This window comes from Balaenoptera ricei, chromosome 17, assembly GCF_028023285.1.
Source record: "Balaenoptera ricei isolate mBalRic1 chromosome 17, mBalRic1.hap2, whole genome shotgun sequence".
Classification (NCBI taxonomy): Eukaryota; Metazoa; Chordata; class Mammalia; order Artiodactyla; family Balaenopteridae; genus Balaenoptera; species Balaenoptera ricei.
This window is the reverse complement of record NC_082655.1, coordinates 42,441,905-42,461,224: the sequence shown is the minus strand read 5'-3', so window position 1 is coordinate 42,461,224 and position 19,320 is coordinate 42,441,905. Positions and strand designations below refer to the sequence as shown.

General features: G+C 38.1%; 1 protein-coding gene across 7 annotated transcripts in view; it reads right to left on the bottom strand.

Moving 5' to 3' along the window:
- Positions 1 to 378: 378 nt before the first annotated feature.
- Positions 379 to 19,320, bottom strand: part of CDH17 (cadherin 17) — a 77,039-nt gene continuing 58,097 nt past the window's right edge. For 4 of the 7 annotated variants that reach the window (XM_059901459.1, XM_059901460.1, XM_059901464.1 and 1 more), the window contains 6 exons: positions 14,366 to 14,610; positions 11,173 to 11,303; positions 8,788 to 9,027; positions 3,736 to 3,852; positions 3,488 to 3,601; positions 379 to 479 (listed from right to left, as the gene is read on the bottom strand). In XM_059901459.1, coding sequence (XP_059757442.1) covers positions 379 to 479; positions 3,488 to 3,601; positions 3,736 to 3,852; positions 8,788 to 9,027; positions 11,173 to 11,303; positions 14,366 to 14,610 — 948 coding nt within the window. The remainder of the gene's footprint in view (positions 480 to 3,487; positions 3,602 to 3,735; positions 3,853 to 8,787; positions 9,028 to 11,172; positions 11,304 to 14,365; positions 14,611 to 19,320) is intronic. The other 3 variants (XM_059901461.1, XM_059901466.1, XM_059901465.1) reach the window with 3 other exon arrangements.

The window sequence follows — 19,320 nt, the reverse complement described above, 5'->3', positions numbered from 1 at the left end:
GGGATGGAATTAGAAAAAGCATAAATGGAATCCAGGATGTGCTGTGATGGATGACTGATAGATCTCTTGACGAAGAAAAAGATGCACAGAGTATTTCATCAGCCCCTCTTTCCCTAAGAGGGAAAAGCACATACATTTTTGTGTTTGGATAAATAGCTAAGGCTTTTGCAGGGTGGAAAAGTGTCATGAGAAAATGGAAAATATCTCTAATGTCTATAGCACATGAAATATCTAAGAGTAATAAAATAGTAAAGGGCAAGAGGGTATATCATAAAAAATTATAGTGCACATGTTGGATGAAAAGCAAAATTATGGGATTAAATGGTTGTGTTACTGAAATAGCACTTGGTACATAGACTCAAACATTCCTTTTCATATTCAGTTTCTCAGAGGCTTGACTTCAGATGCTTGAGCACTTTCAACATTATGTTGGCCTTTATTCTTCTTTATCTGGAAAAACACAACTGCTAAAATTATACCTAAAAGAGAAAATTCAGAGTCAAATAGATGGAGTCTTAAAATGTACTGTCACATTCATTTATAAAGTAGCACCCGCATAGGAAAAAATGACTCATATAATTTCATTTTTGTTTGTGGTTCAACAAAGTTTCATTGTCCTGGTGATTAAGGGATTCTAGGCATGGGCTTTCTTGGATAAGTAAGCTTACCACTTATCTTGTTGTCAGTAAGTATGTAACAAGTCCCAAGTCATATCGAAGCTGGTGGTGATTGCTGGGTCTCTATCAAGGAATATAGGACCTAATGCCTGCACTACCCTGAAGACTAAGTGTATGAGCATCGGACAGAATTCCTGAACTTCAGACACAGTCAATAAGTGTTGATTCCAGTTCTTCTTCCTCTTCCCTAGAGGAAGTAGTCCAATGAGAAAAACCAGAAAGCTGTTCTTAGACCAATTCACCTACCTAAAGCCTACTTTCACCATGTCCACATCAAGTATTACATTTTCTTTGCCATCTTCCTCATCACTCCAGCTTGAGTAGACTACCTAATCTCTCTGGTTTCCCCCATCTCTGACCTCCTACAAAATTACATTGTGCATTTTAGCACTAAATGTATACTATAAATCAGAGACTTATCTGGAAAAGTAAGTTGTTTTTAAGAAATTAACTTGTCAGTAAGTTTACAAGAGGAATCATGGCAAAAAAGACTGGTTGCTCAGAAGCCCATTAAGAATCTTGCAATAATCCCAACCCTCCTATTTTGAAAAAAGTAAGGATATGAAACTACAAGATCCTATTACTTCTATCTTTAGATCACCAAACTCATCCAATCTTTAACTTGTGGTAAAATTATGAGAGTAAATGGTCATGTTAGAAAACCATGGCATATAAACTCAAAAATCTTTTCAAGATGAGAGGACAAATAGAATAAGAAAAGGCATAGAGGTAGAGGGGAGTTTGATAAATGAGTAAACCTCAAAAGCCAGCTCAATTAGTATAAAAGGTGTGCACCAAACTGTGGTTCTCAAAGAGAAATGATGGTCACCATGCAATATTAGGATGCACAATGGTCATGTCACAAAGGCCCTTTTATGTCATAATAATGAGGAATTCGAATGGAAGGGTATAAAGAAATGAGATCCCTTTTAGAGATGTGAATCAGAGTCCAATGTGGTAGATTGGATGGCAGCAGAAAAGACGAGATGCCAAGAGAGCAATTAAGAAGACTTAGAATAATCCCAGCTCTTCCTTTAAAAGAGAAAGGATGTGGAACTGTATAAACCCCTTTACACAGGTGAATTGATGAAATATCTACTTTTTATTTTTAATACACCTTTTTTGGAGTATAATTGCTTCCTAATGCTGTGTTAGTTTCTGTTGTATAACAAAATGAATCAGCCATATGCATACATATATCCCCATATCCCCTCCCTCTTGAGCCTCCCTCCCACCCTCCTTATCCCATCCCTCTAGTTTTCGCAAAGCACCGAGCTGATCTCCCTGTGCTATGCTGCTGCATCCCACTAGCCATCTATTTTACATTTGGTAGTGTACATATGTTGATGCTACTCTCACTTCACCCCAGCTTCCCCCTCCCCACCCTGTGTCCTCAAGTCCATCCTCTATGTCTACGTCTTTATTCCTGCCCTGCCACTAGGTTCATCAGTACCATTTTTTTTTTTAGATTCCATATATACATATACGTTAGCATACAGTATTTGTTTTTCTCTTTCTGACTTACTTCACTCTGTATGACAGACTCTAGGTCCACCCACCTCACTACAAATAACTCAATTTCGTTTCTTTTCATGGCTGAGTAATATTCCATTGTATATATGTGCCACATCTTCTTTATCCATTCATCTGTTGATGGACACTTAGGTTGCTTCCATGTCCTGGCTATTGTAAATAGTGCTGCAATGAACATTGGGGTACATGTCTCTTTTTGAATTATGGTTTTCTCAGGGTATATGCCCAGTAGTGGGATTGCTGGGTCATATGGTAGTTCTATTTTTAGTTTTTAAAGGAACCTCCATACTGTTCTCCATAGTGGTTGTATCAATTTACATTTCCACCAACAGTGCAGGAGGGTTCCCTTTTCACCACACCCTTTCCAGCATTCATTGTTTATAGATTTTTTGATGATGGCCATTCTGACCCGTGTGAGGTGATACCTCATTGTAGTTTTGATTTGCATTTCTCTAACAATTAGTGATTTTGAGCATCTTTTCATGTGCCTCTTGGCCACCTATATGTCTTCTTTGGTGAAATACAAGTAGCTCATGGAGCTCAACAGCAAAAAAACAAACAACTCAATTAAAAAATGGGCAGAAGAAGTATCTACTTCTAATACTTAACTTGTGGTGAGGACACCAGTTGAAAGAGGGTAAGGACTACAGTAGGCACTGAGCTGTTTACAAAAATGAAGACAGGGAACTCTGCTGTCTAGCCGGGCCAGGGGCCATGGCAGAGTGAGGCCTGTGATGCAGTGGAATTATTCTGAGATAATAAAGAATCAAGGCCCGCAGTCACAAAACATAAAAAGGGGAGTTCTGCAAAATTTCAGGTATGCCAGCATCTCCACTGGAAGGCTAGCTTCTACCTATTCCAACAATGGCAGACTAGACCATAAGCTCTGTGAGTGAAGGATCTGTGTATGTCTGTCACTGTGTTCCCCACCAAGCACAGTGCCTGACACATAGCAGAGGCACAGCTACTGCATTTCTTTCTCTTTCATCATGAAAACTTGGTAACTAGGCATAAAATACATTAATTTATTCTTTAAAGCCTCTTATGCTGTATTTCCCAAACTAACCAGCAAGGCAGTGATAGGTAGAGGGTGGTACTAAAGCAGTAGCTCCCAATCAGGAAAGTTGGATATGGTTTACTGGTGATCTATATTCTTGGTTATTGCCTAGATTGCCATTTGAGCAGTCCCAGACCAGTCCATGAAGTCAGACCCTGATGTGAGCTTATGTTTCCAAGGCCCAGAACAGAAATCCTTGAATCTGAGAAATTATACTCACCAATGACCAAAAAGGTGGTAAGGAGTACACCAACTGTCACGCCCACAGTGGGTATCCCAGGCATGTGACCTGCTGGTTGGAAACACCTATCTTCCACACACTTGCAGAAAGTAACTGAAAAACAGAACAATATTTCGTAGATAAATTTTTGAGCGAACAATTGCAGAATCCCATCTCAAAGACAAGAATTCCTACAAACTACCATATTGACAGACATTATCCCAAGTTGCCTGCAGCAAAATATCTACCTGGTAAAGAGACAGTCCCTTCCAAGGGTGGCCGACCACCATCATTGATGCGGACTGGGATGTGGTAAACTCTCTCCTCAAAACCCGTGTGCTTGGTGGAGAGGCTGGCATGAGTTCCTGTCAGAATAGGGAAAAAATGACTGACATGAAAACACAACTGTAGGCCCCTGGATGAGCAGGAATAAAGCTCATCTCTGTATCATATAATACTAAAGTTGACTGGGAAATGGTTAGATATAAGTATGAGTTAAACTACCAAAAGTATCACCACTCCACAGGTACCATTCATAATGTCAAAAAGGATGCTAAAGCATCCTTCAAGTTCTCAATTCATGACTTCTCTGTAGAAATGAATACTAAATATAGTAGGTTGTCATTACTCATGGTAGTTATGTTCTATATAGTGACCGCAAACACTGAATTAGAAAGAGAAAACATATTTGAAAAAATAACTGCTAACTTTTTTCCAAATTTGATGAAAAGTCTAAATCCTCAGATCCAAGAAGACAGACAAATCTTAGGAAAAAGAAAAATGAACAAAACTACACCAAGTCACATAATACTCAAATTACTTAAAACTAGTGAAAAAGAAAATCTTAAAGACATCCAGAGAAAAAAGACACATGACATTCAAAGGAACGAAGAAGAAACGATACAATCCAGAACACAATGGAGAAATATCTTTAAAGTACTCAAAGAAAAAAGTCTCAATAAGTTTAAAAATATTCCAGTCAAATGTTCTCTGTTCACTACAGAATTAAATTAGAAATCAGTAACCAGGAATACGTGGGAAATCCCCACATATATGAGAACTAAATAGCCCACTTCTAAATAAACCATGTGTCACAGGAGAAATCTAAAGGGAAATTAGAAAGTATTTTGAACTGAATGAAAATGAAAACATATCAAACTTTATAGAATACAGCTAACATGACACTAAGAGATAAATTTATAGCACCAAATGCCTGTGTTAACAAAGAAAAAGTTCTCAATTGCCTCAGCTTCCATCTAAATAAAAATAGAACCAGAAGAAAAAGCTAAATACAACATAAGAAGAATAAAGGAAATAACAAAGATCTGAACAATTAAATACAAAACAAAAAAATAGAGCAAAATCAATGAAACCAAAAGCTGGTTCATTGAGAATATATCAACAAAATTAATAACCTCTAGCCAGCTTGATCAGGACCAAAAAAGAGGCAAAATTTTCCAATATCAGAATGAGGTGATATCACTATATATTCTGCAGATATTAAAAGATTAATAAAATAACATTATGAATAACTTTGTGCCAATAAATTAGACAAATCAAATGAAATAGAGAAATTATTTGAAAGAAACAAACTAACAAGCTCAACCAAAAATAAATCTATAACTTGAGTAGCCCTATATCTATTAAAGAAATTGAATTTGTAGTTAACTTATGGTAAGGACACCAGTTGAAAGAGGGTAAGGACTACAGTAGGCACTGAGTCCTATTGTAGAAAACTTTGGGCCAGAAACCTTCACTGGTGAATTCTATTAAACATTAAGGAAGAAATAAAAAACAATTTTACACAAACTTCCAGGTAATTGAAGAGGTAGAACCCTTCCTAACTCATTCTATGAAGCCAGCACTACTCTGATACCAAAATCAGACGAAGACACTGCAAGAAGAGAAAAATACAGACCAATATCCCTTATGAATATAGATAGAAATATCCTTAAAATTTTAGCAGATAAAATCCAACCGCATATAAAAATGCTAATATTTCACCACCAAGTAAGCTTTATCCCAGGAAGAGAAGACTGAATTAACATCCAAAAGTTGATTGATATACTTCTCCAGTTAACAGACAAAAACAACAACAACCAAAACCCCAAATCAACCATACAATCATCTCAATAGATGCAGAAAAAAACGCTGAAATTTTTAGCACCCATTCCTAATTAAAAAAAACCAAAAAACACCTCTCAGCAAGTTAAGAATAGAATATAAAGTCCTTAGTCTGATAAAGGGCATCTACAAAAAACCTATAGCTAACTTTATACTTAATGGTGAAAGACTATTAATGCCTTCTCCCTAAGATCAGGAACAAGCTAAGTTGTTTCTGCTCTCACTACCTTCATTCAATATTGTCCTGAAGATTTTAGCCTCTAAGAAAGCAAGCTAAAGATATAAAAGCCATCCAGACTGGAAAGGAAATAAAACATAATTCACAGACAACATGACTGTCTATGTAGAAAATCTATGAATATGTAAGAAAAAGAGGGAGAGAGAACTTACAAGTGAGGTCAGCAATGTTATAGGCTACAAGATCAATATACAAAAATCATCAATTATATTTCCACATCCTGGAATTACTTAAAAATTTTAAGTTTTTAAATATTTAAAACAGCATAAACATATGAAATGCTTAGGGGAAATTCTATAAGAACTATACATTGAAAATTAAAACACATTGCTCAGAGAAAGTAACGAAGACTTAAATAAGTGGAGACATAATCATATTCATGGATTGGAAAATTCGATTTTGTTCAGATGTAAATTCTCCCCCAAATTCAGCTATAGATTCACACAATCTCAATCACAATCTGCATAGGTTTTTGGGGTAGAAATAGACAAGTTCAATTCTAAAATTTATATAGAAATGCAAAATAAATGTTTTGAAAAAGAACAAAGCAAGGACATTTACACTACCTGATTTCAAGTCTTACTATTGAGCTGCAGTAATCAAAACATTAGAGTATTGCTATAAGGACAAAGAGATCAGTGAAACAGAAAAGAAAGTCCAGAAATAGACTCATATATACGTGGTCACTTGATTTTTGACAAAGCTGCCAAGATAATTCAATGTGAAAAGGATATTTTCAATAAATAGTGTTTAAACAATTAGATAGCCATAACTGTAAAAGCTAAAACTATAAGACCTCTGGCAGAAAAAAAATTAGAAAAATTTAGTGACCTTGGCAAAAATTTCTTAATACCCAAAATAGTCACAAATTATAGAAGAAAAAAATCAGTAAACCAGATGTCATCAAAAAATTTTAATTTGCTCTTCAAAAGGCACTGTTACAAAATAAAAACATAAGCCATGGCCTGGGAAAAAATATTTATAAACATATATCTGACAAAGAACTTGAATCTAGACTATATAAAGAATGTTTATGACGCAACAACAGAAGCCAAACTGCTAAATATTTTAAGCAGGCACAATATTTGACCAGACATTACACCAGTGAAGATATATGGATGGCAAATAAGCATATGAAAAGATGTTCAACACCATTAGTCATTAAGAAAATATAAATTAAAACCATAATGAAATACTACACTCTCACTACAATGGCTAAAATTAAAAAGACTGAGCATAGCAAGCATTGGGAAGAATACTAAGCAACTAGAATTCTCATTCACTGGTGGGAATGTAAAATGTTACAGACTATTCGGGAAGCAATTTGATATTCTCTTAAAAATTGGACTGTATAGCTACCACATGATGACTTGTAGGTATTTAACCAAGAAAAATGAAAACATAGCTCCTACAAAGCACTTGTTCACAAATGTTCATAGCAGCTTTATTTGAAATAGCAAAAATTGGAAGCAATTTAAGTAATAATCAATATGTTAATGAATAATAAATCATGATATAGTCATACAATGGAATACTACTCTACAATATAAAGGAGTGAAGTGTTGATATATGCAACAACATGGTGAAATCCCCAAATAAGTATACTAAGTGATATTCGCCAAACAAAAAAAGAGTACATGCTCTTATTTTATTTAGATAAAATTCTTGAAAATGCAAACGAATCTATAGTGACAGGAAGCAGATCAGTGATTACCTGGGGGTGAGGGATGGACAGTGTGGGGTGGAAAATAGGGATTGCAGCAGAGCATGAATAAAACTTTGGGGGTGGTGGAACTGTTCTTATCTGATTGTGCTGATGGCTTCAATAGTATATACATATATTGATTTTTATAAAATTGTATGCTTTAAATATGTGCTGTTAATTGTAAGTCAATTACATTTCAGTAAAGCTCTTTTTTTTTTTTTTTTTTAACAAAGTAACCATTTTATTTATTTATTTATTTTTGGCTGTGCTGGGTCTTCGGTTCGTGCGAGGGCTTTCTCTAGCTGCGGCAAGTGGAGGCCACTCTTCATCGCGGGGCGGGGACCGCTCTTCATCGTGGTGCGCGGGCCTTTCACTATCGCGGCCCCTCCCGTTGCGGGGCACAGGCTCCAGACGCGCAGGTTCAGTAGTTGTGGCTCACGGGTCCAGCTGCTCCGTGGCATGTGGGATCTTCCCAGACCAGGGCTCGAACCCGTGTCCCCTGCATTAGCAGGCAGATTCTCAACCACTGCGCCACCAGGGAAGCCCCAGTAAAGCTCTTTTTGAAAATCATGATGAGCGGGTTTCCCTAGTGCGCAGTGGTTAAGAGTCCACCTGCCAATGCAGGGGACATGGATTCGAGCCCTGGTCCGGGAAGATCCCACATGCCGTGGAGCAACTAAGCCCATGTGCCACACTACTGAGCCTGCACTCTAGGGCCCACGTGCCACAACTACTGAGCCCGTGCACCACAACTACTGAAGCCCTCATGCCTAGAGCCCATGCTCGGCAACAAGAGAAGCCACCGCAATGAGAAGCCCACGTGCCGCAACCAAGAGTAGCCCCCGCTCGCCGCAACTAAAGAAAGCCCGCGCAGCAAGGAAGACCCAACACAGCCAAAAATAAAAATAAATAAAATAAATAAATTTATTTTTTAAAAAATCATGATGAAACCTGTTTCTCAGCTGCCGCTGGAAATTTTGCAATGCTGCTCTGATTGTCCAACTATTCATGTACACTAAGAGAGATGTTGTGTATTAACAATCTTTCTTTCCTCCAAACCCCGGGGGCTTTCAACCCTCTGGAGAGCTTGCCTGTGCAAGTTTCCACAGCATGAACTTCCTTCCTGGAGCGTGGAAGAAAGCTCTGTGTTGAGTGCTGCATGCATACCAAGGCAAATAAAAACTCACTCCATCGCCCATCAGTGTTTTTCTCGATGTTCTTTTGACAACTCACCATTGATTTTGGAAACTTCCCAGTCTTTTTGTAAGCTTTCACTGCCAAGGGAAAATGTAAAGTGTCGACCCCGAAATGACTGCTGATCATCATCAGTGGCCTCGAAAATGAGACTTTCGGGTACTTTAGGGGGATGGCAGAAGAACAAGCCTGTGTACTCCTTGGCCAGCCGCGGCGGGTTGTCATTCACATCCATGAGGGTCAGGTGGAATTGCGCCATGGAGCTTAAGGAGGATCCACCTAAGGAATTGAACCATTGAAATAGGGTATCTGCTTTCTCATTCTCCTCTCAATAAGAAAGGATATTTCCTTTTCTTTAAACAAGAATTTACAATTCAGACCTAGTTTCATTTTCTGCTTAGAAAGTCTTGATAATAATAAGAATTATGTGCTAATATTTTATATACATTACTTCAAAGCAACACTGGTGTACATTTACAGATGAGAAGACAGGTTCAGAGAAGTTGTGTGACTTGCCCAAGGTCACATAGCGGTAGAGAGGCTTCCAACCCAGGGGATCTGACTCTAGAGCCCACACCTTTAATTGCTCAACACTGACTTAGGCATGTTCATTAAGTTTTCTAAGGCTCATTTCTTCAGCTGTAAAACGTGACTTTATGAGGATCTGACATGTATTCTTAGAAAATTGTACAGAGCTGTACAAATGTTATTTGCTGTGGTATTGTGGAGAAAATTTTGACCTCTGTAGCCTGAACAATTGGTAACTGTGTGATCATGGGCAAGTTACTTCTCAGTACCTTGGTTTCTTCATACATCAAATACGGTCAATAATAGTACCTACCCCCATAGTGTTGTATGAGGGGTAAGTGCTTAGAACAGGATGGTCAGTACAACGTAAACACTTACTATTCTCATTCTCCCTGATGTTTCTAGAATTTCTGACTCCGAGCTGCTTCAATTCTGGTAAGCCCTATTTGCCTGCTTTTCTTGTCGGCTGTCTCCTTAACCAAAGGAGGAAGTCATTTCATCAATGTGTATCATTTCAGGGCCAACAACTGCAAACAGAGCAGGGTTTTGAACCCTGGTTTTGATTCATGAAACTTCTAAAATGTGAGAGGCCTTTAGGACACATCTAAAGCGAAGTGCTAACCCCACAGTACATTTTAGCGGAAGGGACAGCACAAAGGCTTAGCCAGAAACTTCCTGCTGATTAAATCAGGAACTTTTAAATTGAGAGTTAAATTTATAGAGTGTGATAGTGGTATGTGCTAGAAGCACATCAACTAGAAGTAAGAGAGAGAGCCAGTCCCTGACCTGCCTCAGCGAGGCCGGTCCACTCACACACACCATTCCAAGTTCGACACACGTTTCTGCATGTCTACCCTCATTGGTTTAACGTGACTGCAGTACTTTTGTTTTTCTTCATCTTTTCACAGACAGGGACCATTTTCATGATTCCCACCTATTGGAATGTTCCACATTCCAGCTCCCAACCCTGGGCTTCACATTTTGAAAGTTTCCTTCTTTGGTATAAAACTATATTTATTTAGTCATAATTTGTTCAATTCTAATTTTTTGGTAAACCAGGCAGATATATTTATTGTCTAATTAGAGGCTCTGACCAGCATAAGATCAACAGAATCCCGACTCCAAGTTGGAAAATTCCATTTAAACGTAAAGAAACTCAGTGTTTTAATCACAAGCCTTATCCCTGGTAAGCATAATATTCCTGTGAGTTTATTTTTATAGATTATATAAGATTCAAACATCCTTGGCTTATCTTTATAATAAATCTCTCCTTTCAAAAGTTCACCCGGTTTCATCAAAACAGATATCCAGGGCCACCCAAATCTACCAAATCAGAATCTGCAAGGTGAATTCCTATCTGTATTGAACAAGCTCCCGGGTGATTCTGGCATATATAAAGTTGAGAACATTGAATAAAACATTTTATGTTTCAAAAGGATGAGACCTCGGTCACTGCAATTTAAGCCTGAAGGAGCAAGTAATAGTCTAGGTCAGCAGGGCAGTGGTTTGACCCTGCTCCCTGGAGAAACCCACAGCCACTTTGGAGGAAGGGAGGTAGCTCAGTGGGGACACAGGAACCTTCCTAGAAGCTGTGGTCCCTTCAGGACACCCCAGAGTAAGCAGCAGCCCTGAAGCCTAGCCAGCCTCCAGGTGCATCCCTGCCTGAAAGAGCCCTGCTACCGGGCACGGGGGTTCTCATCTTGAACAAAACTGAGGTGTGAGCACTTCTCTCCACTTTTGTACCCTTCTCATTTTTCCACTGTAAGATATTCTGACAATTTGACCCAGTTTCCCACCCACCTCACCCTCCTTCCCATTCCTACTGATGTAGCCCCTAATCATTTGTGTTACCTTTTATTTATTATTTTTAAAATTTATTTATCTATTTAGGCTCACCTACTTCTGTTGCCACCACTTGTACCCGATACAGACTTTCAGCTTCCCTGTCCAGCGGAGCCACACTAAAGATCTCGCCGGTGACGGGGTCAATTTTTAGCCAACCTCTCTTGTCACCTCTTAATGAATAACTTTAGTAAGAGAAAAGAGCAAAAGGAAGCCCACGTTACTCTGCATGAAAATGTAAGATAGTTTATGCATCACTATGCTATTATATCAGCACTATTCCTTGCATATTACTGACAACATATTTAAAGAAGCATGATCTAATATTATTACTGCTTTATTTGTATACCATCTGCCTTCAAAGGGAGGATTTGTTCATCCTTACAAAGTGGTTTTTGTACTTGTTTTAAAAGAAAAGGTATCGTCACAAACCCTAGCAGAAAAAAAGTTAAACTTTTCTGGCAATCAAAGATTTTCAATTAAAACAACCTGGAATTATCTTTTAAAATTGATTAGCAAACCGCTCCCTCTCAGAAAACTTGAACACTCATTGGTGGAAACGTGTGAATGGGTGGATACTCAGAGGCTACTGGTGGGTGGCACAGTGAATTCCTCATTCAGCAGACATCTATTGAGGGCTTAGCAAACATCAGGCTGTGGACCAAGGGAGGAGATTACAAAAAGAGGTTCTAGGCCAGTGGAGGAGACAGACACAGAGACAGATAATTCCAGTAAAATGTGGTGAATACAAAGAGGCCATGTGGAATCCCAAATAAGTTAATGGGAACCAGAGAAGTCTTTCTGAAAGAGTAGATGTTAACTAAAGCAAGAAAAAGAAGGATGCTTTAAGCACAAGGAATTGTATGAACTAAGGCTGAGAGGCCAAGGAGTAGCTTAGGGTGTGGAGGCATCAGACATTCCAGCAGTGGTGAGATAAAATATCAATAGGACGCAGTGGATGGCAAAAGATGAAGCCAGAGAGATTGGAAAGAGCTGGATCATGAGTAGCAGTGGGCAGCCAGGGAATGGTGGTAAGCAGGACGGTGACCTAGTCATGTTTGTGTCTTCAGTGGAACTCATTGGTAGGTGTATGAAAGGTGAATTTGAGAGAGACAAGCCTAGAACCCAGGAAAACCAATTTCTATAGCCTTTTGGGAACAACACATCAGAGCCATAAGGATGTCTATATCTTTAGGTCAAAGAATCCCACCTCTGGAAATGTTCTCCAAATAAAAAACAATTGAATAGAAGTTAAAAAAAAGAATTATATACATACATTCAAAACTTTTCTAGAATTAAAAAAAAAAAACTGGAAGCAACCTACATGTCCAGTAGTAGGAGAATGATTAAGAAGTTATGATGTGTTAGTTCAAATTAATTTTTCCCCAGTGTTAGAATATTCTATATGCCAAGCACTGTGTTAGGTTATGTGTATGGTCGGTGAATTAAAAATTCCTATGTAGTTGGGATTTCTGAGTGAGACAGACACCCTTTGGAGGGTTTTCAGAGGAGTCACATGATCTGATTTACTTTTTTAAAGACCCACACTCTGATTGCAGTGAATGGACTCAGGGAGGGGTGGAGGAGATGATTACGGTGACCTGGACCATTGCAGAAATGGTGAGAAGCAGGTGGATTCTGGATATGTTTCAATGAAAGAATCTCTAATATTTACTGATACATTGGATTAGGAGCCATTGGGTGCTAATGGATTCTAAGTTTGTGGACCTGAAAGAAAGAAAAGAATTAAATTGCTCAGGCTTTGGCAGCTTTGGAGTCATCCTTAATTCTTAACTGACTCATTACTAGCATTCGAACTATTGATTATTCCTCATTCATGAAGTATTTTTTTCATTTGTCTCTTACAGGACACTCCCTTTCTCAGTCTTCTTTCTCATCTTCCTGATTTTAACTTAATAGTACATGCATTGTATCTTTTCCTGGATCCATCTGAGGAATGATCTTAAATGCCTTTGTTTTCTCCACTCATAAACTCAAATTTTTACTCACTTGTCTCTGACTAATAACTTTCATAGCATTCTCATAAGGGAGATAGAAGCATTTGTTAAACAATAAATGGTTGTTAAATTAGGAACATTTTGTGCCTCATCATAATTAGTGACTCTGATGTATGAAGCAGTATCTACACTATCCATACAGTACAACCGAAGTCTTCTTTCCTTTCTCATATTTGTCTTTATGAAAGTTGGCAAGTGCTTGCAGAGCGAAACAGTAGGTGGGATCTTTACTCTGACAGACAATAAGAAAAAGGTCTTGGAACTGATTCCAATTGCCTAAATGATCTTTCAATGGGAGGCAAAACTCCCCTTAAATGTTTAGAGGCACTTAAGGAATTGTCATTCATAACCACATACGTGGGTTTTAAGTCATGCTAAAATATTTGTCATGCCATGGACAGTAGGACTGATGTTATACAATAGAAGCAAAAGATCCGGGTTCAAGTCCTATCTGTGTGCTTATTAACTAGATGATCTTAAAAATGTTATAGATATTGATACAGATATGGATACATACACATACATATGTTATCTTGGAAAAATTAATTATCATTGTACATATTTAAGGCAAATCTGTGTGGGTTCTATTGCACTGAAAAAAAAAAGTTTGAGAATTGCTAAGATAGAAAGAGTTACACATATTGTTTAACTTTCTTAGCCCATGTACTCATCTCTCCAGGGCTGAGTTCTGGAATGAGTCTTGTTGCCCCAGACCTGCTCTCTGCAAAGCTGAGGATCCTATACAACCCCCTTTGAGAAGATTCCCTTCACCCTGTCAGGTGGCTGAGTCTGCCCAGTCAGGTTTTTGCTTTATTCTTCTGTTTAGAACTCCAGTCCGCCTTAGGGGCTGGAACTCTTCCCCAGACCCTGGTCCCATGACTGGTCCAGACAGAGGGCCTAGCTTTGGACAGCCCAGTCTCTAGACCCCACCTCCTGAACTCACCAGCTCTCAGCTGGGACCTGCAGTAGGCAGGCTGGGGTGGAATCTGACCCGCTTCCCGCTTGCCCGAGCCTGGATTCTCACTGATGCCCCCCAGGGTACTGGCACCTGCCAGAACCAAGGGCAGATTCACCAAGTGCACTGCGACATGGCCTCAGATTGCTGGCTGCTCCCTTAGGGGAGAATCCTGGAGTCAGGCCAGCTTCTCTGCCCCTCCCAGCCCTTCTTCCTCCCCACCATCTGTGGTCACAGCGCGCGGCTAGGCCTGCCCAACACTGCTCTCCTCTACCTTATGTCCAGACCTTCCGGATCCTTGGCAGTCACGTTGCCCACTTTAGTGCCTTTAGCCACATCCTCACTGACTTTTCCTTGGTATACTTGTTGGGAAAATTGTGGTGCTTCATTCACATCTGTCACAATAAGTCTGAATGTAGCAGAAGAGCTGGCATTGTACTGTACACCAAGCACCAGAGGCTCAGGATTTTCTGCTTGGAACACAATATTGTGAATGGCTACTGCTTCAAAATCAAGAGGCTGTGTAGGGAAAAAAAAGAAGGAAAATTAATTGGGGGATAATTAGCTCTCTTAAGATTCATTCCCTATGTTCCTTGAAAAACGCTTACAGAGCAGCAGTTCTTAATCTAGTGTCAGCAAAAACTTACTTTTCAGGATAATAGAACCATGGAAAAGTTTTTGCTGCAGGACTTCTCAGGACTTTTAAGATGCTAATGTGTGTTCTGACTCTCCTAGAAGAGGAAATCAATGCAGCACTCCTCAAATTTATTAACCCTGGAGTAATTCATTCATTCAGCAGAAACTGATTCTCTCAAGATGGTTCTCAGAAGTCATTGGGAAATGCTTATGCAGAGATTTTCACATTGGTGGAGGATGATTTCCCAGAAACCTCAGAACTCAAACCTCAAAATGAAAGACTTTAAACTCATGGAGGGTGGGAGAGGTTAGCAGAGCCAATCAAGAAATCGATGGTCTGCTCTGGTTCAAGCCATGTCGGACAGGACCAGGAATGAAAATCAAGAAACTAATTTTGGTTTAGTTTGAGGAAGAATTTAACGGTTAGGGTTACCCAAGACAGAAAGAGTTGCTTCAAAAAGCAAGTTCGTAACTCTGGAAGCTTTCAAGAATAGGCTTAAACAATACATGTCAGCCTAGCATAAAAGGACTTAAGTATCATTTAAGCAATTGGTTTTTTTAAAAATATCACCCAAACAATTGGTTTACATTCTTTTAAGGTTTCTCTCAAGGCAGAGTCCATAATTCTATGGGGAAAAAGTCCTAATCCTAGAGACCTGCTGAGGAGTGAGACAGACCCTAAAGTAAGGCTTCTAAAGGGGGAAAAAGGGGCTCCCTGGGATCCATGAACTCCTAGAAACCAAACTCTAAATATTGTATTGTTAAAAAGAAACAGGAGGCCCAAAATGGGGTCACTTGTGCTAAACCCCATGTCAACAAACCAAAACTTAATACCTAACCTAATTACAGTCTCAATCCCTGCCCAGAAATGCAACTTTTAACTAATCAACCTGGAATTACCTCATCAGAACTAGTGAGGTAATCTGCCCAATAGGCCCTTTTGTTCCCTTTAGGAGGGCAACCTTGCCTGAAACAATGCATTCTTTGCTAATAATTTCCTTTTTCCACCTCCTTTCTGCCTTTAATAACCTCTCCTTTTCTACAGCTTGGCAGAGGTTCTTTCTATTTGCTAGATTGCTAATGCCCAATCCATTAATTGTTTACTAAAGCCAATTGGATCCTTAAATTTCCTCAGTTGAATTTTTGTTAACAAATTTGGTGGCAGTGGTGGGATTGAAGGAGACTTACAACAGCTTTGAGGACAATGAGAAACACAGGTGTGGTACCCCTCAAAAACTCTAAGTTCACCGTCCTTCTTGCCATTTCTAAGAGCTGGGGGTAAACCCCTCTGAGCTCCACTCTCTTTGTGTTTAGCTCCTGATCCAATTGGCTTTCCAGTCCAGGGCTCAGTGGGTCAACTTGAGCTGGCAGATGGTTCCATGCAGAACCTGAGTCGCTAGCCCTTGGTTCTGTCTGAAGTTCCCCTCGGTTGTATAGAATCCCTTTCCCTAGTTCCACTCCACATTCCCCATTTACTGGAGTCTGTTGACTTAATCCACGCTGGGAATTGCTGATGGTGTGCACAGCCTTCTCTTGGTCAGTCTGCAGTAACATCTCTTGGTTACCTCTGGTGTGTTAAGGTGTACATGTTTGTTTGTCTTATTTTGTGTAGATAAGGGCTATTGCTAGCAGAGATCTCAGAAGCCAAAAAAAAAAAAGCTGCAAAATTTGGTGGGTACATATGGAGCATTTAAGGGCTGTTAGAGTGCTCACCACCTAACTCAAAGACTCCTGTATTAGGATAAGTTGGTCATAGAACAGGTTAGATTGATACAGACCACCTGCCAACTTAAAGAAAATTTCTGTGCAACAAGGTACAATACATGGTAAAACAATGCACAATCCCCAAGTCAGTGGCACAGGCCTTTTAGGTATTAGTTCAGCATAGCTAATGGGATCCATAAACTCTAAAGAGTTAAGTGTGCCACCTTCCAGCATACTTGCTTATTTTATGTCTAAAAACTATGTCTCAGGAGCTATAAATACCTACCAAAAAATGGCCAAAATTTTACTAAAGACAACCTAGAATTTTGTGCATAAGAACTTGGCTTGGTAACCATCGGACTGAGGTCCCAAATATGGCTGAACAGAAAGTAATGGAAGTTGAACTCCATTTGCTGCTAAGGGTCCTAGCAAACTGCTGCCAGCCCTCAGGGGAATGACAATGACCATCATGAGGAACGTTCCAATTAGATAAAAGCAATTAAGAATTGCACTTAAAATCAAGGAATACCTATTTTAATTGGCATGCAGAAGCCTCCAAAAGACTTAAAAATTCCAAAATAGTGTCATTGAAAATTTCATTGCAAGAGGCTAATAAAAAATTAGAGATATAAAAAGTACCCAAAAAAGACTATAGGACTGACATAATTCCTAGTGTTCCCCTCCATCCTCCTTTATTAGAATATTCATTCTCGTAATTTTCTGTCTGAATTGCCTCTCCACTCTGAAGAAACTATTAATTAGTTACCTTTTATTAATAAAATAAGAGCTTGGCTTGGCTTTCTGCCTATCTAGGGTAAGCAGGCTGTCAGTTTTTTCCCTTCGCTATCTTTGGGAGTAACTCTGGATCTTGGAAAGGTAGTAACCTTTGCACCCTCTTTGAGGATACCTCTTGGGTCCATGGAGTTCTTTAATACTGCCAGAAACATTTACCATTTAAACAGGCTGAACACTGACAAGCTATTTATGATGTCGTTTAGGTTTCAACCCAATTCCTTGAGGAATCAAGAGCAATTCTTTTCATCTTACAAATCTTTGCAAAACTAGATATGCAGCTCTAGAGGCGATTCAAAGTTCACCTATTCCTTTTACCAATCATCTCCAAACCTCCCCTATTTTATCTTAAAAGGCTTATAACTTGCATTCTTTCCCTGTGCCTCTGAGATGTAAATGTTAAAGTACAAACTTCAGGGAGGTAAGTTTTATCAGAAGAAAAACAAAAAGGGGAAAGGTCATTTGAAATTTAGGACCAAAAAAAGCAACTTAAATTCAACTCTTTTAATAACTAGTAAAACAGAAGCGATAAGGTCTCTGCATCCGTCTGTATGTTCGTGTGTGTCTACATATACATGTGTTGCAGATGTATGGTATTGCTAAAACTCATTTACAAAAGAGTTCTAATTAGCTGGTTTAAACAAACAAGCATTTATATAAATTTAGTCTTCATAGAAAGTCTTAAAAATATAATAGAGGCTAATCCAAATGTTTTTCAGATTTATATATTCTGGGAAAATATTTTATATCAAAGTTAATTTAAAGTTGCTGGTTTGATTAAAATAGAATGTGTCTAGAATTACACTGAATATAATACAGGCACACAAGTTTTATTCTACATGGGTTTATTAGTCAAATAAGTCCATGTTATCTCTGTTACAAAATTTGTCAGCAAAAAATTAAAAAAAAAAATAGCTTGGGGTGATGGCTGACTTTGTCTAATGTCTCATGAAGTTTTCATGGGTAATCTAAACATACTAGTTGGGAGCAAGTGATTTAGATAGATGGAAGTGGGATAAGAGTTTTTAGGTAACCTTTTTTCTGCAATAATTATATTTTATGGTATGTGTACTTAGTCTCCCAAATCTCTTTAATAACTTACACCCTTAGCATTTTGCTAAATTAAATGATAGAAGTTCATTGAATATCTAGATCACTTCTAAATAATATAAAATACTAAAACATTAATTACTGAACATAGATTTTTACCTACTTTTGGTTTCCTTTTGCAGAGGAACTAAAGATATTTGGCTCTATTAGTATATATGGTTTGTGCCACATTACAAATTTTACTATGAAGAAGCATGTATTTCTAAAAATTATGAAATGTATTCACAAATTTGCTAATCTAAAGAATGCTAGTGTAATAGTTCACAACTGCTTACTAAGTTTTCACTATAAATTAAGGTTTCTAAGGGTTTAGAATTCTAATATATGCAATTTAAAATAATAAGAAACAACTCTGTATGCAAGGAAAATTGGATGTGTTTTTTGTTTTGGAGTTGGTTTTTTTTTTTTTGGTTAAAAGGGTATGAAGTATGGAGATACATTTTGTTGAGGGAAATAAAAGTGATTTTGCTCTAAAGTAAAACTAGTTATTTCAAAATGGGAAGAAAAAAAAAGGACAAACTATGGACATAGGAAGTTAAGAAGAATGAAAGAGAAAAAGAAAAAGAGAGGAAGAAAGAGGAAATCTTGTGTGGTCAAGTTGGTTAAACATTAAATTGTTATTATAAGGGTTTTAAAATAAGATTTAATACCAGTAGTATACTTATGTAAAACTAAAACTTAATTTTCTTTCCTCTGTTAAAAGGACAAAGTTTTATTAGATTTACTAATAAATGAGATCTACTCTTAATAAGAAATTTAAACAAAATTTTTTCTTTACCTTTAAAATAACCTGCCTGGAAAGCAAAGATTTTGTGTTTTATCAAAATAACTTTTTGGGTTTTATATCTTTATTATCAGGTCTTTGATTACTTAAGGAAACTGAGTCTTCTCAATATTAAAAGAGCAAAGTTTGGCTCAGAAGTATGTAACTTATTGCATTTGCTCTTGAAATCTTTTATTGTCACTTTGGATAATTAAGTGGATAAT